This window comes from Dromiciops gliroides, chromosome 2 (assembly GCF_019393635.1).
Source record: "Dromiciops gliroides isolate mDroGli1 chromosome 2, mDroGli1.pri, whole genome shotgun sequence".
In the NCBI taxonomy this organism is placed as follows: Eukaryota; Metazoa; Chordata; class Mammalia; order Microbiotheria; family Microbiotheriidae; genus Dromiciops; species Dromiciops gliroides.
In genome coordinates, this window is record NC_057862.1 from 255,295,853 (window position 1) to 255,322,998 (window position 27,146).

General features: G+C 39.3%; 1 protein-coding gene across 1 annotated transcript in view; it reads left to right on the top strand.

The window, feature by feature from the left end:
* Positions 1–27,146, top strand: part of FNTB (farnesyltransferase, CAAX box, beta) — a 119,025-nt gene that overhangs the window by 31,215 nt on the left and 60,664 nt on the right. Inside the window, exons 3-6 of the mRNA XM_043988898.1 lie at positions 5,354–5,426; positions 7,349–7,440; positions 24,929–25,075; positions 25,179–25,262. Of these exons, the coding sequence (XP_043844833.1) occupies positions 5,354–5,426; positions 7,349–7,440; positions 24,929–25,075; positions 25,179–25,262 (396 nt within the window). The remainder of the gene's footprint in view (positions 1–5,353; positions 5,427–7,348; positions 7,441–24,928; positions 25,076–25,178; positions 25,263–27,146) is intronic.

A 27,146-nucleotide genomic window follows, 5' to 3' on the forward strand; every position in this document is an offset into this window, starting at 1 on the left:
GTGTTTAAGATAGATACACAGAAGAATGCATACCTTTTCCTATATATTAAAGCCACAGTTTTAGTAGAAAATATACAAATTACTATTTTTAAAAAAGAGCATAAATGACTTTTCAGGTATGAAAATAATTAAAGTAACTGATGGAAATTCTTCCTTTAGCTCATAGTCATTGATGAAAATTTTGTGTTGAAATCTTTGTAAACTTTATCAGTATGTCCTCCCAAGCATTTTCCACATCCTCAGCAGGTTTCCTCTGGCCTGCTCAGGCTCTGTCTGAACTCCCAGCATAATGTTTGCTGGAATTTTTGTTGGGGGATGGATAGTGAAACTCATCAGGGAAAAGCAAATTGTGTGGGAAGGGTTTGAGTGCATCATTTTGTGCTCGCTAAAATTTTGTGTAGGAAAAACCCAGGAGCTGAAGGAATTGTGGAAAGGTATGTAATTGAAATTGACCTGACAGGATTAAGATTGTACAAGTGTGGTGACTGTGTAGGAAGTGCCTTTGCAAAGGATTCAGGGAATCCTGCGGAATGTAGTGTATTGACTCACATTTAGGGGCCAGGTTTTGGTAGACATTTACTTAGGCTTTCTGATTGGTTTATTTGCCACTGAGAAGCCCCTCAGTAGACAAGGAATAGGGGAGAAAGGCTGAGAATACTGACTCCATGGTCAGAAGAGGGAGAGTGGACTAATGTTCTCCTGAAGTGTAGTTTGTATGCATTAGAAATGCTAATAAAATGTGCCACTATGAATTAAACTAGGAAAGCCTCCCGGAGCAAACACTTTAATCAGTAAAGATATTCCTTCTGCTTTCACTCTCTGGATGAGTTCTTTCTCTTTGACTTTTGTTTGTTTTGTTATTTCTTAAGTAGATAACCTAATTGGAAAGCAGATGTAGAGGGGCACCATCCTTGATGGTCCTACCACTTTTGCTGAGAAAAACTGAACTAAGCTCCTTACTCCTTCCTTTATCATTTCCCTCACTCTCCCCTACTGCAGTGTTCATAGAACCTTTAAGAATGATGAGGACCTTTGGAGGTCATTATTTTGTAGATGAGTTATATAATGCTATTTGTTATTAGGCATCATTTCTTTTTCCTGTAGTTTTTTTTTTTTTTTTTTTGGTGAGGCAATTGGAGTTAAGTGACTTGCCCAGGGTCACACAGCTAGTAAGTGGTTAAGTGTCTGAGGCCAGATTTGAACTCAGGTACTTCTGAATCCAGGGCTGGTGCTTCATCCACTGCGCCATCTAGCTGCCCCCTCCTGTAGTCTTAAAATCTAATGGTATGTAGCTCTAATTCTTTTGATGATCTCTTTTACAGACACAGAAGTACTGCCTTACAAAAGCCCCACATCATTTCATATTGGATTAAGATTTAGATATTAGGAGTTCTGACTCAGCATCTTGAATTCTTCTATAAGACTTAATTTTCTTTGCCATAAGTTCTTGCGAATGGAGTGCTAACCTGTTTCATGTCTGAATAAAACAGGATGTGACACATTGTAGGAGGTTTCTGGTCAATATGCTGATACTGATAAGATGCCAAGGAAAAGCTGCCAGCTAAAATGAAACAAAACAAAAAAACTGACTATCTGGCTTTAGGTTAGCAAATAGGAGATGAGCTATCAATGAGGTTATGATAGATGGATTATTGCAGGGGTAGTCTTAGTGAAAATGACAAACTTCAAGGAAGTGCTCTTCCTTGAAATGTAGAGAATGCAGAGAAAGACAAAACAGACATACAGAGTCACTGATGGCTCTGTCATTGGAATGAGAAAGGAAACTCCGGATTCAGAAGCCTTGTGAATTGTGGTCTCTAGTTGGCTCCATAGGACAAATTGTGGTTTCTGCAGTAGAATAAAGTCTCTGTAGAAAGGATGGTATTGACTGTATCACCCATAGAGTTCTCCAATATGACCTGTAGGTGCTTTTATTCAATTCAACAAGCATTTATTTTATCATTTTTATTCATCTTTTGTTTTTATATCACTTTCATTTCTTAATGTATCCCTCCCCCTGCCTTCCCCTCAAAGCTCTCCCTTGTAATAAATATTTAAAAAGTGGGAAAAACTAACCCACACACCAACCAAGTCTAACAGTATATGCAATGATCCCCCACCTCTGCAAAGAAGAAAGGGAGGTGAATTTTCTTAACTCTTCTCCAGGCCCAAGTTTGTCAACTAGCATTTATTAAGCACCTACTTTGTGCTAGGCTTTGTGCTGGATGCTGGGGATACAAAGACAAAAATGAAACAGTCCCTGCCCTCAAGGAGCTTACATTTCTACTAGGGGGAAACAACATGTACACAGGTAAGTAAATACAAAGTATGGATAAAGTAAACACACAGCAATTTGGGGGAGGGACGTAGGAGGGCTGTCTGGAGAGTACTAACAACTGGGGGAATCAGGAAAGGTGTTTTGTGCCATTTGAACTGAGCCTTGAAAGGAGTAATGGGTTCCAAGAGATGGAAGTGAGGAGGGAAAGCATTCACAGGAAGGGAGATAACAATGTTGTGTATACAGCGGTATAGGGAACAGGGAGAAGTTCAGTTTGACTGAGGAAGTAATAATGCAATCAGTATAGAAACTTGGGCTAGAACCAGACTTGAAGGATTTAAATACACCAAACAGGGATTTGTATTTGTCCTAGAGGACAAAAGGGAGCCACCAAAATTTCTTAAGCAATATGATCAGACTGTGCTTTAGTTGTACTAATTCGGCAGTTGTATGGAAGATGGATTGGAATTGGAAAGGGCTTAATGTTTATTAGGACATGAGTGGAATGATTCTAGCTAGAAGTAATAATGCTATGAATTGGAGTGATTGTGATGTGAGTAAAGAGAAGGGGACAGAGTTGAGAGATGTAGTAGTAGAACTTATAAGACTGGCAACTGGTTAGGTGTGGGGTGTGAGTAAAAATGAAGATTGAAGATGATTCTTAGGTCCTGAACTTGGCGTGACTGAAGAATGGCATTTTCCATGACAGAAATAGGGAAATTGCAAGGGGGTGAGTTTGGTGGAAAACATAATGAAACTTAGTTTTGATGAGTTTAAGAAGCTGCCTGAGGAGTATCCAGCAGCCAAGTGGGGAGGTGGAGGACTAGAGAACTAGAGAGAGATGAGGACTAGATATATAGATTTGGGAGTTTTCTGCCCAGTAGTTGAATCCATTGAAGGTCAATTAGATACCAAGAAAGTTATGTAGATAGAGAAGTAGGAAGCTAGGATAGAGCTCTAGGGTCTAGCCACTGACAAGGGGTAGGAAATAGATGATTAGCCTTACAGAGGAAATGGATGATATTGATCTGCTAGGAGGAAAATAAGGAATGAGCAAAGTCATTGATAAGTGATTTGAGAAGAGATTTAGAATAAATACTGTGAGTTCCTTGAGTGGCATTCAGCAGTAGCAGAGTAGGAACTGGGGAGAGTGGTGAGAATACCCTAGGGTTAGGGTTTGGAAAGGGATATGGGTCAATAAAACAAGAGGGGCAAGGGACTCAAGGATAGAGGACAGTGTAAATTTGACCTGGTTACTAGGGCCCAGACTTTAAAGGGTTTTTGTTTTGTTTTTTGGTTTTTTTTGGTGAGGCAATTGGGGTTAAGTGACTTGTCCAGGGTCACACAGCTAGTAAGGGTCAGTTGTCTGAGGCCAGATTTGAACATAGTCCTCCTGACTCCAGGGCCAGTGCTCTATCCACTGTATCACCTAGCTGCTCCTTAAAGGTTATTTTGAATTACTTCATATTTGTAATGGGTTTTATATTTCTTCCTTCTCACAATTGGTAGGGGAGGGAGTGGGGGAAGGAAAAAAAACCCCTGAAATTGAAAATAAAATAAAATTTAATTTAAACATTAAAAAAGAAAGAAAAAACAATAAATATTTTAAAGGGAAGGCCAGAACAGAGCTGATGGCCTGGTAAAACAAGGAGCAGGTGGCATGACTGGAAATGTAGGGAGGGTTGGAGAATAATTTTCGGGAGGGATAAAGCACAAAAGGAAAAGGAAGGGAGAGAGGGTTATGGTAAAAAACAAAGAGAAATTTTAAAATTATGCACAATGCCGTGATGATGAACTGAAGGGCAATGACCATCCCCATGGCTGTCTGAGGTGGAATGAAGTATTTAATGAGAACTGAGGACATTGATGGACTGGGATTCATTCACCAACATGTAATTTGAGGTATATGAGCAGGAGATGGAGTGGGGAGGAAAACTATGAGCTCAGCACTGAATCCAAATTAGGATCTAGGTAGAGCCAGATGGATTAAATCTCAAAGGAGGTGAAGTTGTGAAATGATGGAGGTTAGGTGAGGGTCTGGAGGTGGTGGCAAGGAGGAGCATCTGTGTCTGTTCCTTCTCCTGGGCAGTGTGTTTGGGAGCAGAAAAGAAAGGAATTTCAGTATTGGGAGAGGGTAGCCAGGAATGCAGTGTTTTCTTAAAAAAAGACTTCTATGCCAGACTTCTATGATTGCAAAAAGATGTAAGGTATGTGAGAAGAGGCCTAAACCAAAGGACAGTTTGTTAACTGTAGAATGGAATTTCTATAGGAAACATTGGAAAGAGAGGGGAGAGAGTGGTATGAGACTGGAATGGGTTATGAGGGAACAGGAAATGGTAGCAGGAGGAGAGGCTATACCTAGCTAGTCAGGCTATAACTGAATTACAAGGATTCTAACTAAAGAAGAGAGCTTGCCAGCTATAGGACTGTGTACTGTTGGAGAGACACTTGATGGTCTTTTGTTTTTTACAGTATAGTCATTTTCTGATGTATGCTCCTGTCTCTCTCCCCTTCTTGAATTCTCTCTTGTAATAAAGTAACAGATAAACAAAGTAGTAAAACTACCTCATCTGATAGTGTGTACAACCTGCTTCACTTGCAGTCTTTCACCTCTGTTCTGCTGAACCATAATTGGTCATCGCATTAAATCTAAATTGTGTTGCCTTTTTGTGTCATTTTTGTTTACATTATTATAATCATTGTATATCCTGGTTTTTCTTTCTTTACCCTGCATCAGTTCATATAAACCTTCCCTTGTTTCTCTGACTTTCTCATATTTGTCATTTCTTAGGACAAAAATATTCCATCACATTCATGTGCTACGGTTCATTCAGCCATTCTCCAATTGATGGACACCCAGTTTGTTTACTTTTTAAAAATTTTCTTTTCTTTTTTTGCTTCCATAAAAAAAATAGCTACCTTTTAGGGCTTTAAAAGGAGCAGGTTATTTATTTTATGACCATGGCAAGGGGAAGGAGAGTATGTGTATGTTTAATTGTTGGGAGGGGGAGGGGGGACTATTCATGTAAAGCTTTCATAGAAAGTTTATTTATAATAAGCTCTTTGTCTTTCCAGACTTATTCTGCATCGAGAGAAGCACTTCCATTACCTGAAAAGAGGCCTTCGACAGCTGACAGATGCTTATGAGGTAAACACATTGGCTCAGGAGTACTGAATTTCAAACTTTCCAACTGACCAGACCAATAATCAGAGAAGTCTCTCCACTCTCTTTTTACTTGCTAGAAGCCTCTTGAAATTGTCACTCCCAAGGTTTGCTAGGTTTATAGCCCAAAGATTTCCGCAAAAAAGAGGAAAAAGACCTATTTGTAGAAAAATATTTATAGCAGCTCTTTTTGTGGTGGCTAAGAATTGGAAATCAGAGGAATGCCCATCAAAAGCTGTGATATATGATAGAGATAGAATATTACTGTGCTCTAAGAAATGACAAGCAGGATGATTTCAGAAAGGCCTGGAAAGACTTGTGTGAACTGATGTATAGTGAAGTGAGCAGAACAAGAGAACATTATGCATAAAGACAGCAATATTGTTTGATGAAGAACTGTGAATGCTTTAACTGTTCTCAACAATACAATGATCCAAGGACAATCCCAAAGGACTATTGATGAAACATACTATCCACCTCCAAAGAAAGAACTGATAATGCTATTTTTCACTTTCTTTCATTTTTTTCTTTTATTCAAGTTTTCTTGTACAGAATGACTAATGGTAATGTTTTACATAATCATATATGTATAATCCATATCTGATTGCTTACTGCCTCAGGAAGGGGGAAGGGGAGGGAGGGAAGGAGGGATAAAAATTGGGACTCAAAACTTTAAATAAAATGTTTTATACTTTAAATTTTTTTTTGAGTGAGGCATTTGGGGTTAAGTGACTTGCCCAGGGTCACACAGCTAGTAAGTGTCAAGTGTCTGAGGCTAGATTTGAACTCAGGTCCTCCTGACTCCAGGGTTGGTGTTCTATCTACTGTACCACCTAGCTGCCCCTATAACTTTTAAAAGAAAAAAGAAAAAGAAATGTCCCTAAAGTGCCTGTATAACTACCTCCTTTATGGGGATAAGCCACGCTGTTGATCTCCTTCCTTTCTCATGTAGCTTCAAAAGAATATTTGGGACCAGGTATTCCATCTGGTCAGGCTGCCTTTAGACAGCCCTGGTTTTCAGATTAAAAAAGAAACTAGGAGCCTTTTTGTTTCTAGCTAAATTTCAAAGTAGCTATAGCTATATCATAGGGGTTTTTATATCCTTCTTCCCATTGTCCTTTTCTTTGGGATATGAACATTTTGCCCTGCTTCATTCAATGAAATACTTCAAATACCTTTCTGAGGTTATTTTTCCTGTTGGGCCTCTTTGATGACAATGACATTTAATAGTAGGTTTCACCAAATACAGAAAGCCCCTTTCCTCTCCCCTGCTTCCCAGTACCCCCAACAAGGATGCCAGCAAGTGTTGTGTTCCCTTAGCCTTTTTTTTTTTTTTTTGCAGGGCAGTGAGGGTTAAATGACTTGCCCAGGGTCACACAGCTAGTGTCAAGTGTCCAAGACTGGATTTGAACTCAGGTCCTCCAGAATCCAGGGCCAGTGCTTTATCCACTGCACCACCTAGCTGCCCAAACAGCCCAACTTACTTTTGGTGGGGGGGGCAGTGAGGGTTAAGTGACTTGCCCAAGGTCACACAGCTAGTAAGTGTCAAGTGTCTGAGGCTAGATTTGAACTCAGGTCTTCCAGAATCCAGGGCTGGTGCTTTATCCACTGCGCCACCTAGCTGCCCCCCCCCACCTTAGCCTTTTGAGTTCACTTACTACTGGTTGAGGACCTACTAGGTTTAAGGTGAAACCCATTTATGTATTATTCCTTTGTTACCTATATCAGTTCCTGTCCAAAGCCACAGCTCTCCATAGCCACTTTCTTTCGTGTATTGATTCTTATCAATAGGATACTCTAACCTCTCCCTCACCAGACTGTCTAGAGTGAGACAGATGACACCATGTCAGCAGTGTCTTGGAGTAAACTGAATAGGAAATGTGTTTTCTTCCCTGTCCATCTTACAGTGTCTGGATGCTAGCCGCCCCTGGCTCTGCTACTGGATCCTTCACAGCTTGGAGCTGCTTGATGAACCCATTCCTGAGTCTGTGGCTTCAGAGTGAGTTTGACTTTTGGCCTCTTAAATTTGGCTTTTGAACTCTTCTTAATTTTATTTGAAATCTTTTTTTTTTTCATGAAGAGTCAGGAAAGATTACAGAAGAAAATTTTGCCTTCTCCACATTTAGGAACTTTCTTCCTTTTCAAAGGCACAATGTGAACTTTTAGGTAAGCCAAAACTTAGGAATCCAGCAGTAGGGTTTTGGCTTATTTGATGGCCTAATCTCTTGACCAGCTTGTGGTCTTTGGGAAGTGAATTGGTCATCAGCTCTGGTCATTTGAGTAAAAAGCCATGATCTTGGTAGAAAATAGGTAATGAGTTTCCCAGTCACTGATAGTATTCAAGTAAGGGCTCATAGGATAAGGATCATCTCTATCAGGAATATTATAATGGAGATTACTGTATGAAGAGAGGTTGAACTGTATGACCTTTAAAACAATAAAATTCTCTGATTCTAGGGTTTGTATCAAAGCTTGGCTTCTTTGGGAAAGCTTTGCCAACTCCCAGTTAGCTAATCGTTTATGCTTCCATAACCATAGTCTGTCCCTATAATATCTTTCACTTTAGGAAAGTGGTAATAACCTTATATTTAATGGTACACAGGTGGTCAAACCCCTCTGGAACAGACCCTTAAAGATTCATGATTTTCTTAATCATGCATAATTGGACACTTAAAAATTGTGAATTTTTTTTGTGCACATGGTGTTCCATTTGACATTTTTTATTGGAATATTCCCACTGTTTATATTTTGGAGAAGGGAAAAGTGAGTTCTTCTGCAGTCTTGGGAGGTTATTTTTATTTTTATTCCTAACAAAAAGAGGAGTCAGGAATTGTATTCGGTGCCTGCTTGCATCGACCATAGTGAGAAATCAGACTTTCCTTTGAAGAAGACCAATTGCAGTTTTATAGACTTACAACTGGGAAGAGACTTTTGGTATCCTCTAGTCCAATATGCACTCTCTGAGACTCTGAGTTACAGGACTCAGGAATGGAAAGGCTCTCTAGCCAGGTTCATTTTTATGCATCAAGTGGAGGCAGCTGTGCCAGGATACATGGAGCCCAGCCGGTGCCCTGGCCTAGGTCACATTGTCATGCCAGAAGAACAGAACCACACATTGTCTCATTCATTCTTTCTCAACAATAACCTCCCATTCTTGCTTTCCTGGGTGTAGGGTGTCTTGTGATGAATGCGGATGGTGGGGATAGTAAGGAATTGCACTTTGAACAAATCCCTTCTGAGGGGGAGTGAAACAATCTACATTGTCTCCATCATCATGAGGATGCAATGGGCCAAATTTCTTTTAACAGTGGAAGTGGAGTTGGCAGATCTTCTGAAATAACAAGGATTTATTTGTCAAAATAAATGCCCATGTGCATTTAAAATACCAGTTGGGGTGTGTGAATGGCATTTTTTCCCAAATTTTTTTCCAAAGTGTGGTGGGGGGGGGCGCATGCTAATCTGTATATGAAATTTTAAGAAAACCCAACAGAATGCAAGTATCAGACTTTGGTGTGAATTTCAAATGGAGTGGGTCCCACCAAAGTAGGATCTAACTGGAACTTAGGAGATAAAAGAGCAGCAGGAGCTTTTTTTTTTTTTTTTTGTGAGGAGGAGCTATTTTAATAGAAAATTTCAGGTATCGCTTAGATTTGAACATTTTTTCTAGTGTTCTGTAATTGTGCAAAGTACTTGGCTTCTCCTAGGGAAATAAGTAATAGAAGTCTTCCTATGTGTTGTTTCTATGGCCCAGCCCAGCTAGAGTGATAGTAACTTTCGCTACTTAGTTGAGTTCCATTTTATGTTTGGCATCTGGGAATGGCTACTCCACAACTTCCTCACCAACCTTAGATATGACTCTTCTGAATGAAAATTGTATCGACTTTCTAGAGTTGTACATACTTTCCCAATGATGCATTTTGTTTTGAGCCTTGCAGGTGTGTGTGTGTGTGTGTGTGTGTGTGTGTGTGAGAAAACAATTATTTTCTCATTATAAGTAACTTAAGTAACTAATTTAATTAGAGAACAGGAAATTTTCAGATTTTTCCTTTATATTTGTGATTATGTATATGAGAAAAATGTATAGCAAATGAATTCTTAGTTTAGTTTTTACTTCAGGTGAATAGAATTGGAATGGGACTATTAGAGAGTGGCTTTTATTTGTGGGATTTTGTTCCTGCCAGAAATAACATTTTTCCTCTTAATTTTCTATTTTGTTCACTGCTGAGCTTCTGTTATGTTTTAAGAACAACTTGGGTTCCCTCTGGTGGACAACATTGTTCTTGTCAGGTCCTATGTCTGGGGAAACAAAGATAACAGGACTTACTAATAGATCAGAGCCTTTATCCTATATTTCAAGGGAAGTGTGATCAAGTCAAATGTTTTTATATGTATGCATATACACACATATATGCATGTGCACATAATATGTATATCTATACCTGTAAGGTATATATGATATTTGATTTGGTTTGGTTTGTTTGGTTTGGGGCTGAGCAATGAGGGTTAAGTGACTTGCCCAGGATCACACAGCTAGTAAGTGTCAAGTATCTGAGGTCAGATTTGAACTCAGGTCTTCCTGAATCCAGGGCTGATGCTTTATTCACTGCACCACTTAGCTGCCCAATATATTTTTTAAAAAAAGAAATTGCCTTCTTATTTGTATTCATCTCACTCAGCCTTATGCCTACAGACCTTTCTCTTTTCTTTTTTTCTTTTTCTTTTTTTTTTTTTTGGGTAAGGCAATTTGGGTTAAGTGACTTGCCCAGGGTCACACAGCTAGTAAGTGTCAAGTGTCTGAGGCTGGATTTGAACTCAGGTACTCCTGAGTCCAGGGCCAGTGCTTTATCCACTGTGCCACCTAGCTGCCCCTGCAGACCTTTCTCAACCAAGGCCATGTAGTCATTTCCCATCTTGAATTTTATGCCTTTTTTATCCCTAGGTCTACTACCTTGTTCTTATTCCTATTCATTTTGCTTTTGTTTTACTCTGATCCTTTCCCTAACCTGTTTTAAGCCCATATTGGACTTTCATTTTCCTCTTGTCATTTAAATAATTATTACTATGGACACCAGTTTGGGGTAAGCATAAATTAATTTATCAATATTATACCAGTAAAGAATTGACCAGACCATGTTTCTTCCCTAACTTCTCATGGTTCAGGTCGTGGGGTAGAGAAGTCAGGGAGAGACCCTCAGCCTGCCAGTTAGCAAGAGCAGGAGAAAAGCCCCCAAGTGACCCATGTGGGTCTCCAAAGAGAGACAACATATGGTCCCAAGGAGACTCAAAAGAAACAGCAACCATGTGGTCCCAGAAAGCCAAGAGAGACAGAGACCATGTGGTCTCAGAGAGCCAAGAAATACCAAGAAGATGCCCCAGAAGCCCTCCCGTGGTGTCTTCCAAAGGCTTTTTTATCCTCTTTTGATGGAGGCTGGTAATTACACATTGAACAAAGCTAACTGGGTCATTTTACATCAAACCTAATATTGGTTGACCTGATTTGAAGGTGGTCTATATTATAATTAACTCTAGAGATGACATCTGGAAAAGAAATGCAAAAAACCCCTCACTCAAGTTACTCAAAGCAAAGTCCATTATCTATGTGTGGTTTAATCCCATCAATCCTTCTACAATCTAGACAAAAGAATCTCCATTCCTTTTGTTCTCTTGGGTTTATCCCAGATGAGATTTGATGAAGTTTCTCTAGGAGAACTCCGACTTTCTTTTTTTCTTTTCTTTTCTTTTTTTTTTTAAACTCAGACTTTCTGGAGTGGAGGGGTAGAGGGAGAGGAATAATCCCTGGGTCTCCCAAGAAATCATTATTAATTATTTTCTCACACTCTTCTTAAAGGTGTAAACCATATGCTACTTTGCTGTTACTTTCACAGATGCTTATTGGGTGTATATGCTATCCAGTACATCATCCAAAACTGATGCTAAATCATTGATATTTTCTCCTGTGATAAGGTTTTGTAACCATTCGTCTTTCCTGTTTCTCAGCCAAACTCCTTTAAAAAGTAGCCTATAAGGGGCAGCTAGGTGGCGCAGTGGATAGAGCACCGGCCCTGGAGTCAGGATTACCTGAGTTCAAATCCCGCCTCTGGGCAAGTCACTTAACCCCAATTGCCTCACTAAAAAAAAACCAAAACAAAACAAAACAAAAAAAAAGTAGCCTATAAGGGGCAGCTAGGTGGCGCAGTGGATAGAGCACCAGCCCTGCAGTCAGGAGGACCTGAGTTCAAATCCGACTTCAGACACTTAACACTGTGTGACCCTAGGCAAGTCACTTAACCCCAATTGCCTCACCCCCCCAAAAAAAAAAGTAGCCTATATACTTAATCCCCCTACTTCCTCTCTTCTTCACCCTCTGACTTCTGACCTCAGTCAACTGAAACTATCTTTTCCAGGATTATCCATAATCTCATATTTGCCAAATCTAAAGGCCTGTTTTTAAATACTCATTCTTCTTAACCTCTCTGAAGCATTTGACATTGTTGATCACCTTCTTTCTGGAATAGTTTCTCCTGGGTTTTTGTAACACTCTTGGTTCTTTCTACTTTTCTGAGTCTTCCTTCACAGCCTCCTTTTCTTTGTCTTCATCTATGGTGTTACCATTAATTGAACTGGTTATGTAGCACAATATTCTGTTTTGCCCCCTCTTTTTTTTTTCTTCTTCTCTGTTTTCACTCTGTCTCCCACATCTGTTCTGTTCTCTCTGCTCTGCTACCTTTTCCAAACCAGACCTCTAGAGATCACGTGGTCACTAAAGACAGTGGTGGGGGGAGGGTCCTTAAGAATTATACTCTCTGTACAGAATCCAATAAGAATTAAAATGGTCCTTTATTGGGTACTAGAGAAAGTGACCCAGAGGGAATTCGAAGACAGCCTCAAGGGGAGGAGATGGCTTAGAAACATTCTCCAAGAACAGAAGGAAGTCCAAAGCTTTTATAGAGGATAGATGGGGTGACCACCTGACAATGGAAAGTTCCTTTTGGGGTGGGGTGGAGAAAGCTTGAATGAGGGGTGGTGGTCCTGACTTCTGGAGTTATCTCTGTCCTAGTGTACCTCAAGTAGTAGCCATGCCTAATGGATTTATCTCCCCTTACTTCTTAGGTGTGTTGGTCCTTTAGTTTTGCTTCTCAAGGAGAAAACTTCTGAGTTATCCCAGGCCCATATCAACACCTATGAGGAGTAAACCACTGGGCTCTTTATTCTCTGGTACCATGTAGCCTCATCTTCACCCTGGTCATTTTCCACTGTGCAACTGCATGCAACTCTCTCTCTTCCACCTCTTGCTCTGTTCTTCACACCATCTTTCCCAATTAATAGACCAGAATTCCTTTCCCTGGCCAACATTTTGCATATTTGTTATCTCTTTCATTAGAATGTAAGCTCCTTGAGGACATAGACTCTCACTTTTGTATTTATATCCCCATTGATTAATACATAGAAAGAGGTTAGTAAATGTTATTCATTCATTTTTCACTCACACATCCACCATAGTTCAGGTACTCATTGCCTCTTTCCTAGACTATTAAAATAGCCTCCTGTATGGCATAAGTCTTAAGTATGTCACTCTCCTAGTCAGTGCATCTTAGGACTCGAGTTCTGGCACCACTTCTACCAGAGGCCTTTCTCTTCCCTTCTCTACCCCTTAGTGTCTTCTTCAAGGATAACTTACCTTTGTTTCTATCATATATATGTATAGCTATATATTTGTATCTACCTATATGTGTACATGCTGTTTCCCTCATTAAAATTTAAGCTTCTCCAGGTGGCGCCAAAACGGCAGAGAGGTAGGAAATACTACAACAGAGTTCCACAAAACTCCTCCAAAAAGAAAATGCACCAGACTGAATACTAATAGTGAGTCATCTCTCCAGGTCAGTTTGGACTTTGTCCACAGACAAAGGAATGTGCCATGCGTGTACCCAGGGAAAGGCTGTGCACAAGGACAAGAGGAGGTCCCAGACCTACACAGGGATACTGAAATCAGTACAGGTGTGAATTGGTAGCTTTGTCATGCACTATCCAGTTCCAGGTCAGACTGAAAAGGACACCTACACACCCTGGTGGCATTGCCTGGTGGGAAGGCCCTGATCATTATCCTGAGAAAGAAGAAAGTTCAGAAGCCAGTCTCAGCAGTGGTGTGGCTCAAATCCCATGAGTAGAACAGGGTCCCATTTCCAACATCTAGTTCAGCCTGCCGGGGAAAATGAAGGCAGGAATCCCAACCCAACAGGTGCCTGTGGTTTTGCCACTCAGAATTAACAGAGCTTTCCAACTGGCTGATAGGGCAGCAGTCTTTTCTTGTACAGACCCAAACTCAGGTCAAGAATTTTCAGAGCTCAGACCAGAGGGACAACAATCAGACTTTGTCCTGGATCAGACCACTTTGGGAGTACTAAAAGCTGGTAAGTGGTGCAGTGGATAAAGCACCGGCCCTGGATTCAGGAGAATCTGAGTTTGAATCCGGCCTCAGACATTTCACACTTACTGGCTGTGTGACCCTGGGCAAGTCACTTAACCCCCATTGCCCCACAAAAAAAAAAAAAAAAAAAAGCTGATAGAGCTGTTCCTTACAGACTCCCTGAGATCCTGGAATAACCAAACACTCAGTATCCAAAAAAACCAGTAATAGGTTCAGCCTACACATTTATTGTAGAAATGCTTAAGAGCTCAGCCCTAACATCAAGTCTGTAGTCAGGAAGTAGACTGGAAGAATGAGCAGACAAACAAACAAAAAGAACTGCACCATAATGAGCTATTAAGGTGGCAGGGAATCTCAAGATACAACCCCCAAAGTAGAAAATGACTCCAAAACAGCCACAAGAAAAACTCAAAGAAAAAAAACACCACAGCATGGATAAAAATTTAGCTTGAATTCCTGTAAGAGATAAAGCATGAATTTTTAAAAAGAGAGTTAAAAATGTGGGTTTTTTTAAAACAGTGAGAGTGATTGAGGAAAATATTGGAAAAGAAATGAAAGGTATGAAAGAAAGACTTGGAAAGGGAATTAATAGTTTAGCATAAGCTGTATAAAACTGCCCAAGTAATAAATTCCCTAAAAATTAGACCAAACAGAAGCCAATGGCTTCATGAGACAAAAAGAAATATTTGTCAAAAAGGCTGAAAAAAAGTATAATGTATCATGGCAAAAGGCAAATAAAGGAGAAAAGCATTTAATAATTATTGTGCTTTTAAATGCTAAAAAAAAGAGCCTAGACATCTAATTTCAAGAAATTAAAAAAAAAAAACCAAACAATCCCAAATCTCTTAGAACCAGAGGGTAAAGTACAAATAGAAGGAATCTACCAGTAACCTCCTGGAAGAAACCTTCAAAATGAAAATTTCTAGGAACATCATAGTCAAAATCCAGGGCTTCCAGGTTGGAGAAAAAAAATGCTACAAGCAGCCAGAAAGAAAGAATTTAAGTACTGAGTAGCTGTAGTCAGGATCACACATGATTTAGGAGGCCACCACTCTAAAGGAGGGGAAAACTTGGAGTATGATTCCAGAAAGCAAAGATTAACTTACCCAGCAAAACTGACTATAATGCTGCAGGAGAAAAAAGATGGACTTTTAATGAAAATAAGGAGCTGTGAGGAAACTTTGAAATTCAAACCCAAGACTGAAAAGAAATAGAAAAAGGTAGAAATGAATGAATAATGATAAAGAATCAAAGAATGATAAAATACTTAATTCAAATATGGGGACATGTTACATCTCTCTCTTCTGAACCTCATTATCATTAGGAGTCATAGAGGGAGTCTAATTGAAAAAGCCTGGGAGTGGGTCTGGTATGTCTTGATGATTTTAAGAAAGGAAAGGAAAGCAAGAAGAGTAATATACTTAAGAGCAGGGAGAAGGCAAAGCAAGGTTAGGGAAAATGAGCTTACAAAATCAGGGTGCGTAAAGTAGACATCTATACAAAGAAGGAGGAAGGCTAGGCAAGAGAGGCTGACTCTGGAACCTCAGGGGAAATGGTCAAAAGAAACAAGACTATACAAACACACACATAGCCGAGTACAAAAATACATTTTACTCAACTGGAAAATAGGAAGGAAAAGGAAAAGAAGGGGAGGAGGGAAGGTAAATTAACAGAGGGATCAGTCCTAAGCAAAAAAAATTCTAAGCATGTAAAAGAACATTTATACCTCTTTTTGAGTTGGCAAAGAATTGGAACATGGGGGGAAGGTACCCAGAAACTGGGGAATGGATAAACAAATTATGGTGCATAAATGTGATGGTATGCTGACCTTTTATCAGCATAATGACCCGCCATGATTCCAGAGTAATAATGAAGAAACGTGCTTGCTTACCTGAGAGATGAAAGGTTTGGAATGCAGAAGAGAACAATTATTTTTTGGACAAGACCGATATGGAAATTTGTTTTAATTGACTATGTTTATAATAAGGGGTGTGTGTGTGTGTGTGTGTGTGTGTGTGTGTGTGTGTTTTCTCAATTGGGGGAGTGGTAGGACAGTAAAAAGGCAGATTATGGGTGATTAAAAGAAATAAAATATTTTTTGAAAAAATAATTAAAGCTTCCTGAAGGCAGGGACAGTTTCATTTTTGCCTTTATAACTTTAGTGCCTCCCTTTTTTCCTGAAACCCATTAGGCACTTGCTCATTGATTGATACCTAACTGTAGTATGGTCTTCAAAACTGTAATGTAAAAAATTTGTTGATTTATGTCATGTGAGAATGAAAAACTGTACTGAAAGCTAAGTAAACAGATATTTTAGTTGGTTGATAAACAAAATGGAGTCATTATGTAAAGACTATGTAATGATGAATTATCTTCGCTCTCATAAACTATTTGTATTTTTTAATGTGGTATTACATTGGCATTTCTCCAAGTATGGACATTTAATTGACACATATTTGTATTTTTTAAGATCATTTTTATTCTTTTGCCCTTTTTTTAAAAAAATGAGGCAATTGGGGTTAAGTGACTTGCCCAGGGTCACACAACTAGTAAGTGTTAAGTGTCTGAGGCTGGATTTGAACTCAGGTACTCCTACTCCAGGGCCGGTGCTCTATCCACTGCGCCACCTAGCTGCCCCCCTTTTGCCCTTTTTTAAAGACAGGGAATTAGGTTTTTTGTTTTTACACAATTATGACAAGTTCTATAGAGAATGACTCCATAATGACTTTGGCTAATTTTTAAAGGTACACTAATTTATTAGTTTCTAATGCTTAGACTTAGGAAAAGTTGTCTCAGCCTTGAGAAGAGGTAGATGCAGTATGTCAGCCTGAATGAAGTTGGCAAAAAGTTAAGTTTGAACAATGTTTGGGAAGTTCAAATTCCAGCAGGTTCAGAGTTTTTAAGCTGAGATTCTTTAAGCAAGTGTTCTTCTATTTGGTCAAAGTCTGTCTGGGGAGACAAAGAAGGAAACATGATGTCTTTTACTTGACTTTTAGCTCTTTATAGTGGGGCACTGTTTCCAGGCTGCAGAAGTCCCAGGTGGTGTGATTTAAGGAGGATCAGGTTCTTCACTTGCCTGGCCTGTTCCCCAGACCAACCTGCTAATCAACCAGCTTTGTGTGTTGTGGTTGTCAGCTCTGACGAGCCTGTGCCCCTCCCCAACCTGGGCCACTGCTACTCAAGCCTACCTTCTGCTTCCCAGCAGGGGTGAAAAACCCAAGTTCTGCCTCAGCACCAGCATAGACCCCTGTAGTCTCCCCCCTGCCCAGGGCTCAGCCCTCTGCCCAGACTGTGAGCTTAGTTCCAGATGACACTGGTGCTTCAGCTGATTCAGAGGCTCTGGGGGTCTCTTTCTCTGGTGAGGCCTTCCTGGGACTGGATCTCTATCAGGGTGACTGTGGGGTTGGGCTCCACTCCTGTCTCAGCACAGCAGCTCCCTCCTTCTGACCTTCCAAGATGTTCTTGGTTAGAAGATGATTTTAGCACATTCTTCTGTGGGTTTTGCTGCTCCAGGCATTGTCCTTTGGCATTATTTCAATGTTTTTTGGAGGGATCGTGTCATGAGTTCGAGAGCTCACTGTCTTTCCTCCACCATCTTCGAAAACATAATGTCTTAAGTGAGATGGTTATGGTGATATTCTCCTTGAGGTATGCTTTCATCCTTTTGATATGTGGTTGAAACCAAAAACTTAGGAAGTTTTTTGCACTTCATTATTGCTGTTGTCTTCTTAAGCTAAGTTGTTTCACTTGGCTATTGGTGAATGTTTTCAAAGTTTCAAGAACCTTTTCTCTAAGTCTCATTAAGTGAAAGTGATGCTGAATTTTCCTTACTTATTGTCAATTTTTACTTGCAGTTCCTCTTGCTTATGGCTAGTGTAATCTTGCAAACTCTTTGATGAATTTATTATGAGGCAGTTATGTACATATCATCATCCATTTCTGGGGTTTTAGTTTCTGATTCTGTCGCAGTGTAGTACAATAGCCTGAAATTAGAAGCAAGAAATGGAGTAGCATAATGATATATAGAAAGGAACTTATTGATTTGCATGTTAACTAGGATGTGTGTTCTAGTTGGGTTAAGTAAGTAATATAGAGCATCATTGCTAGTCATCAGTAACCTGTTTCAGCCTGAGTATGGGGGCAGGAAGTGAAGTGTCTTCACTTTTATGAGGTCACCATGGTCCCAGGGTCTGGTCTTCAGTTTTACAGATTCTAAAACTTGATTTTATCAGTTCACTTTAGGAAGGTCAGGTTTTGGGAAGTATATTCATGATAATCAAGCTCAAAAGATATTGCTAAACCAAGTGTTCCTAACTTGAAGGTTAGCCCTCTATCACAATGCCATACTGCCACTCCAGATATTTCTTACAGGAACAAATTAACACAATATCAATTGTCATTAAAAAAAGAAGTGCTCCAAATTGCCAAAAATTAGAGAAATGACTGAAAACAATTATGAAGTGTCACCTCACACCCATTTCCATCCACAGACTGCCCTACCCCCTGCCAAAAAAAAAAACCCAAAAGGTAAAAGAAAATTTCAGTGTTGTCAAGGATGTAAGAAAACAAGCAGGCTAATTCATTATTGGTAGAACTTTGAAATGGTTGTCATTCTGGAAGATAACTTGGAATTTTGCAAGAAAAATTAGAAACTTTTCATGCTCCTTGATAACACTTCCAGTTTACACTCCAAAGAATTTATTGACAATAACCAAAGCCCTATTTACGTGAAAATATTTATAGTAGCATTATGAGAAAATATATTTAAAAAGCTGGGCAACAATTGAGGAATATGAACAAATTGTTACATATAAATGGAATGGGATGTTCCTATGCATTAAGAATGGCAAATACAAAGAAATCAAAGAAGTATAGAAGATGCAGAGTGAAGTGAGCAGAGCCAAGACAGTTTATATAATAAAAACAACACTGTGAAGCAAAAGCAGTTTTGAAAAACTTAAGAAGTGTGATCAATATTAATAACTAATCATAACCCAAGAAGACTGATGGTGAAAGGCAGTAGACTCAAGGTGTGAATGAGATGTACATTTGTGAACATGGCCAGTGTGTGGATCTGTTTTGCTTGACTATACTTTTTACTACAAGAGTTTTGTGTTTCCTTTTTTAGAGGGAAAAGAAGAGAGGGGCAGGTAGCAATATTGTTACCAAAAGAAAGAAAGACAGACAGACACTTAACACTTACTAGCTGTGTGACCCTGGGCAAGTCACTTAACCCCAATTGCCTTACCAAAGAAAGAAAGAAAGAAAGAAAGCAGTCATTGAAGCATTTAAAAGAAAATACAGTGGATAAAGCACCGGCCCTGGATTCAGGCAGACCTAAGTTCAAATCTGGCCTTAGACACGACACTAGCTATGTGACTCTGTGCAAGTCACTTAACCCTCATTGCCCCACGAAAAAAAAAATACACAAAAGTGTTCAGAAGGAAAAATAGACATGCAGAATAAGATCCTCTGTTGAATTTATTTTATGCTTTTTAAAAAAACTGAATGTAATAGAGATTTTGTTTCTATGCAACCTTTTTTTATTATTTTTTGTGTATGAAAATGCTCATTTTTTTGGTGTTTAGTGCAGAATTTAAAACATTTTTTAAAATGATCCACTAAGAGATATAGGAGCAGAGAAAATTCAGGAGATGTATATTTGTGCATGTGTTAAGTTCCATGAGGGCAGTGGCTCTGTGTTATATTTATCTTCCCTTTAATACCTAGCACAAAGTATGTGAGCAAGAAATATCATTTCAACTCTGTAAACAACCAACAACAAAGATATATGGGAAGATTTCCATGCAGTGATGCAGAATTAAGAAAGCAGAACTAAGAGGGCTACACACACACACACACACACACACACACACACCTATGCACTATTATCACAACTACATTAATTAAAACACCAGCAAAATTCAGATGAAAAACACTGGATCATCAAGTACATTGATAACTTATAAAGCATATGCCTGTGTTTTCTTTTAAAATAAAACCATTAGTATACAATTACATGAATTCTATGAGGTCATACATGTTTAACTGTTTTCTGGGTTTTGCCATTGTGGGGGGTTCAGTTGGAATTATGTTTGGGATTTATGTGTTGAAAGAAAATTTATCAATAATATTTGTTTTAAAAAGACTAAAAGAAAAAGATTAAAGGGAGAATTAGATTCATAGCATGAAGCAAGTCATCAGTTGATTCATGTTAAGATTTATTCTGAACAGGAAGAATGATTGAAGGTAGTATTAACAGTGCTATCAAATTGAACTTCTGTATAATTTATATTGGATAGGGTAAAAAGAAGCCCAGCAGCTTGATAAGTAGGGCACTTCTAGAACTTCCCTTACATATGGATTTAAAAGGGTACTTTTAGGATGCGAGGCCTTTTACTCAAAGAAAGAATGACTTATAGAGTATTAAGTATTGTGTCCAGTCTAGGTACTACAGAGTAGATGGGTTATTGACAAACTCAAGTTAGAAGAAGATGAGGAGGGTACTCACAACTAAGATTTTTTTTTTTTAAGTGAGGCAATTGGGGTTAAGTGACTTGCCCAGGGTCACACAGCTAGTCAGTGTTAAGTGTCTGAGGCCGGATTTGAACTCAGGTACTGCTGACTCCAGGGCTGGTGCTCTATCCACTGCGCCATCTAGCTGCCCCAAAACTAAGATTGATACCCCCATAGATAATTTTGTGAGTTATTATGGCCAAATAATTACAGCCAACTTTTTGGTGGTAATAGGTACTTCAGCTAGACTGATCCTCATATAATTTCTTTATAGTCCATTTCCTGGCAGATCTTTGAAACCTGTCTACTTTGGGATAGAACCTACAAGAGCTTGCCTTAGAGTGGAATAGCCTTTTGAGAATCATGGGTCACGACCTTTACCCTATAATGTGCTATCAGAGGATTATTTTGCTAAAGATTTCCACTTTATATTATTTCTAAATGAGAAAGTAAGATGAAAATCAGTAAGAGTGGACATCGTCATACTCTTATCATTAATAGAACGTGCCTAGATTTTTTTGAATATTCCATTTTTATGTTGTTAAAGATTTCCCAAATTGTATTGGGGGGGGGGCAGTGAGGGTTAAGTGACTTGTCCAGGGTCACACAGCTAGTAAGTGTCAAGTGTCTGAGGCTGGATTTGAACTCAGGTCTTTCTGAAACCAGGGCCAGTGCTTTATCCACTGTGCTACCTAGCTGCCCCTTCATCATACTCTTTGATTAAAAAAAAAATTTAACTCTACATTTACTGGATGGGATTACAGTTGATGTGGAAAAAAAAATCTGGGGAACTTCTGGCCAAGATGACTGCCTAAATGGGAGGCCTATTGTCCATCTCCCACATATTTACCCCAGCAAAATCCTGAACTTTAATGAACAAGAATTTCTGCTAGAAACTATACTAGGTGACTTCTAGCCTAAAACTTCACAAAGAGGTCAGCTAGGTGCCTGAGTACAAAGGAAGTAAGACCACTAGGGAAACTATTATAGAAGTAGTCTTCCAAAGCAATGTGTAACCTGCAAAGTTCTGTGTCTAGAAACAGCAAGAGTAGATTACCTGAGAAAGCCCCAGGGTGGGGACCTTGGAAGCCCTGGGCAGCAACAGCAGGCAGTGACTCATGATTAGTGTGATGCTATAGCACTTGGACCAGAATATCCCTGGTTCAGGAGATCTGGAGTTCCGTACACCTTATTTTGAGATGCTGGAGAGGTCTCTAAAGATTCAGGGAAGCCTAACCCTGAGATAGAGAGAACAAACAGCTCAGGGAACCAGAGGTGAAACGAAGTAAGTTTGATGACAACCATACCCAAAAGCACAGAGGGAGGCAATGCCTGGCCCTGGCACAAAGCCCCAGTTCAGGAGCTAAAGCCGAAGACATGAATAAATAAAAGAAAATACTAAGAAGTATAAAAAATTATTCCAAATCTAAAGTTTCCTCCCCTCCCCAAAGAAGGAGAAAGAAATATTACAACTGCATGCAGAGAATCACAGGAAAAAATGGGCTTTCCAAAAGGACTACATGAATACCTAGGAGAAATGAAGCAAAAGATTTTTTAAAAAAAGCAATAAAAATTTTTAAGAAAAATAAATAGAAAAATAAAGTGGTGATCTTACCCAAGTAACAGACTCTTTGTAAACTAGAATAGAGCAAGCAGAAATCAGTGACTCTATGAGCAAGATATATTAGAAAAACATCAAAAGTTTAAGAAATAGAAGTAAACATAAGACTATAATATAGGAACAATTGACCTGGAATAAAGGTCAAGGAGAGATTACTTAATAATCATTGGAATCCCTGAAAATCATCCCCATCCCCCCAAATCCTGGACATGATATTTCATAAATTAAAATTGCCCAGATATTTTAAAATCAGAGAGAAAAGTAAAGATATATGCACCAATCACCTCCTTTCTGAAAGAAATCCCCAGAGGAAAAGTCTCCAGGAATATCATAGACAAAATTCAGATCTCCCACCTAAAAATACTGCAAACACCCAGGAAGAATCAGTTGTGATACCCAGGATGCATGATCAAGATCACACAAGACCTGGCGGCTTCTACCAAAAAACAGACATCTTAGGATACAATATTTCAAAAAGCAAAAGAGAGAGGCTTACAATGAAAAATTATCTCCCCTGCAAAGCTGAGCATATGTATCCTTTAATGGATAGAGGACTTTCAAAGCTTTTCTCTTGCAAAAACCAGAGCTAAGTAGGATTTTTGAAATGTGAACACGAGGACCCTGAGAAATCTTAAAAGTAATTTATTTGAGCATTTGAAAAGAGCTGTATAATTGTGGAGTGCTAACACTTTTTGTAGGGAGACAGGTGTTTTTTCAGAACCATAATATCTTCAAAGGGCACTGAGAGAAACTAAAGTCTTAAGTATGGCTTAGTTCTGAGGGTTCAAGGAGGAGAAAGAGGAAGCACAAATAGAATACACTGGTGTATATAGGAGAAATAAGAGAGTAAAACTTGCTATTTCTCATAACCGGGGTGCATGAGAAGAAGACTTAGACAAATCTGGAGGAAAGCACGGGTATAGTTGATATTACATGAATTTCACTCCTACCTGAAAAGGAGGGTTAAACACGCACACACGCACACATGCACATGCACACAATTTGGTACAGAAATACTTTAAACTCAGAGTAAAACAAGTAGAAATGAGTTGGGAGGATAATACCAAGGAGTTATTAGCTGCAAAGCAAAGAAAACTAATCCTGATCTTGATGGGGGTTAGTAAAAATCAGAGTGGGTGGGGGGGGAGAAAACCAAAATATAAGGGGATGACTTAGATTGTCATAGACAGGGCGTTGGCTGAACAAATTGTGATATGTGAATGTGATAGAGTATTATTTTGCCCTAAGAAGTCAACCAAGAGATGATTTCGGAGAATGCTGTATAAAGTGACATAAAGTGAAACGAGCAGAATGAGGAGACAGTTTATATAAGTACAGCAGCATTGTAGAAAAAACTAACTTGGAAAAGCTTAAGAACTCTGATCAGTGTAATAACCAACCATATATAGGACCTGTGGTAAAATGTGTCCCATCTCCTGACTGAAGGCTAATGGACGCAAGATGGAGACAGATACATTTTTGGATGTGGCCACTGTCTTTTTCTTGTCTATGCTTATGTTACAAGGATTTTTTATTTTCTCATTCTTTCTCTCAGTTTTGTTGTTGTTGGGTTTTTTTTTTTTAGTGAGGCAATTGGGGTTAAGTGACTTGCCCAGGGTCACACAGCTAGTAAGTGTTAAGTGTCTGAGGTCAGATTTGAACTCAGGTCCTCCTGATTCCAGGGCCGTTGCTCTATCCACTGTGCCACCTAGCTGCCCCCCTTTCTCTCAGTTTTTAATGGAGTAGGGATGGGAAATGAAGTAGGATGTTTAAAAAATGATGCCAGAATAAAATAGGGATGTTGAGAACTTTAAATAAATATTAAAAAAAATTTTTTTATATATACCCTTGGGTTTTAGTCAACAGTGTATCATGGCATCCAGAAAAACTAATATGATTTCAGGGAGGTGATAGATCTCCTCGGATCACATTCTGAGTATTGTGTTCAGTTTTGGTATAGATGGTATAGATGATCTTTGAAATCCCTGTGATTCTAACTGGTAATATTTAGCCTGGAGAAGAAAGAACTTGGGGTAAACATGATAGAGATCTTCAAATATTTAAAATATCATATGGAAGGAGAACCTGTGTTACTTATAGCCCCAGAGGGGAGAACTAGGACAAAGTGGTATGAATTACAGGGAAACATTTCAATTAATATAGAAAAACTTTTTTTTTTTTTTGCAGGGCAAGGGGGGTTAAGTGACTTGCCTGGGGTCACACAGCTAGTAAGTGTCAAGTGTCTGAGGCTGGATTTGAACTCAGGTACTCCTGAGTCCAGGGCCGGTGCTTTACCACTGCGCCACCTAGATGCCCCTCGAAAAACTTCTTAAAGCTTAGAATTATTTTGGAATGGCCTTCAGAGTCAAATGGAAGCTAGATGAGGAATTGTCAGGAATATAGTCATTGAGATTCATACTTTGGGCAGTGGTCAGACAAGAGAGGAAAACCCTTCAAACTCAACAATTCAGTCTTTTTCCTTTTCCAGGTAGGTCATTTTAGTTCAGATAAGGAAGTACAAGACCCAGGAAATAAGATAGGACAGAGTAATGCATCTATACATGTGGGTCAGCAAGGCCAAAAAGAACAAGAGTTAGTACTATTGAATAAGTTTGCAGTCTCTGGTTTTAAGGGAAATGGTTTTCATTCTCCGCCATTATTTTGTACTCCTTCTTCTTGGGGGATAGGTACGGATTTGTTAGCATGTTTTTGCTGGCAGAATCTTATAGTAGGACCATGGACCTACTTTGCCTAAAATATTCTTACCGTGGATTAGAGAAGATAAAGAGAAATACAAACTCATGATTCCTTTTTGAGAGTGAATAAATGAGAGGGCTAGAACTGCTTTTCTGAGTTTGTTGCCTTGATTTGTATGTATGCATAGCACATTCTGACTTTGCTTTCCCCTTCTGTCATTTATAGTGTGTGTCAGTTTCTTGAGCGATGTCAAAGCCCAACAGGTGGCTTTGGAGGGGGACCTGGTCAACACCCACATCTTGCACCCACGTATGCAGCAGTCAATGCATTGTGTATCATTGGCACTGAAGAGGCCTTTGATGTCATTAACAGGTATAATCTGGTTCAACAGAGTCTGAGTCCCAAAACAACAGGTTTGTATCTGCTAATAAAGCATACTGGTCCACTAAATTGTTTTTTCTCTTTTGTGTCTCAGAGAGAAACTTCTAGAATATCTCTACTCCCTGAAGCAACCTGATGGTTCTTTTATCATGCACATTGGAGGTGAGGTGGATGTCAGGTGAGTTGGGGGTTTGTTGGGCTCCAGAGAGTAGTGGATTATCTAGGCTTTTCAATAGCTTTTCTTTCCTTTTTTTTTTTTTAGTGAGGCAATTGGGGTTAAGTGACTTGCCCAGGGTCACACAGGTAGTAAGTGTTAAGTGTCTGAGGCCGGATTTGAACTCAGGTACTCCTGACTCCAGGGCCGGTGCTCTATCCACTGCGCCACCTAGCTGCCCCTTCAATAGCTTTTGAAGCTTGTTTGCATTTAGGCGAATTGAACCCGTGAAGGAAGTGTTCTTGGAGACTTTCAAAGACTAAAGAAGATTATGAAAGAAAGAAGAACTATTAAACTGTCCTAAAAACTTAATTTATCTCAAGGAATGAAATATTCTGGACATTGACACAGCTTTCTGGTCCCTTAGGTACAAAAGGCAGGTTATTAGTTGTCACTGGAGTCTTCCCTGAGGCACTCTGTCATTCATAGCCTAGTTCCTTCCTAGGTTTCCAGTTTTCTTATTCCTTACTCCCCAACATGTCCTCTTCAGTCCAGTGACACTGGCCTCCTGGCTATTCTAGGAACAAGACATTCCATCTCTTGGTTCCAGGCATTGGCTGCCCCCCATGCTTGGTATGCTCTCTCTTCTCCCCTGCTCCACTGATCTACCTGGCTTCCTTTTAAGCCCCAACTAAAATCCCACTTTCTACAAGAAGCCTTTGTCAAGCCCTCTTAATTCTAGTGCCTTCCCTTTGCTAATTATTTTCTATTTATCCTGTATATAGCTTGCTTTATATGTATTTATTTGCAATCTCCTTCAGTCTTTTGCCACTTTTTGTATCCCTAGTGCTTAGCACAGTGCCTGGCCCATAGTATGCACTTAATAAGTGTTTATTGATTATTTTTGTTTTGTTTTGTTTTGTTGGGCAGTGAGAGTTAAGTGACTTGCCATGGGTCACACAGCTAGTGTCAAGTGTCTGAGGCCAGATTTGAACTCAGGTCCTCCTGAATCCAGGGTTGGTGCTTTATTGAAGAAGGCTGCAGATGGGCTTAGCTGAATCAATGCTATATCCTCCCTATGTAACCTTCTCTTGCTATGACTAAGTAAAATTTCCTTATGCTAACTCTTAAATGAACTGTAAATGTCCCATTTCCTTCAAATTTTGAACCTCAGCTATCAGACTATCCTAGTCAACCGTGAGCTATATCAAGCTTGGCTCTAGAAAAGATATGAGAACTCTCTCTTCTTTGAAGAAATGAGAGATTATGGGAATAGAACATTGTATATCTGTTGTCAGGCTCAGTTGATGTGTTGGTTGCTATTACTGAACTGCTTTTTCTTCTCATCTTTTATTCTGCGTTATAAGGGATAACTCTTTGGGTGGAGGGAAAGGAGCAAGGGAGATGAGAAAGGATATATCAGGAAATGAAGGTAATGTAAAAAATAAATTAGTAGGAATTAAATATTATGGGGGGAAAGTCTTCTGAAATTTTAGCTTATTTTTAAAAAATCAGTCACAGTGGGGGGCAGCTAGGTGGTGCAGTGAATAAAGCACCAGCCCTGGTTTCAGGAGGACCTGAATTCAAATCCAGCCTTAGACACTTGACACTCACTAGCTGTGTGACCCTGGGCAAGTCACTTAACCCTCATTGCCCCCCCCCCAAATCAATCACAATGGAATTGTCCATCAGAATTATTTAGGATCTAGGCTCCCAATTATGAAAAATGCCCTGAATTCTTTACTGACCATAAGTCCTAAGGTCTATGTTTCTACTAAATTCATTGCATTTAGTCTACTCTACAGTCAAGCATGGTTCATTGCTTGATAAGAATCGAGATCTTGACCTTTCTGAGGTGGTTCTTAGGGATCAGTTTCAGAAGGTGTCTTCGGTGGGTTTTATTCTTTA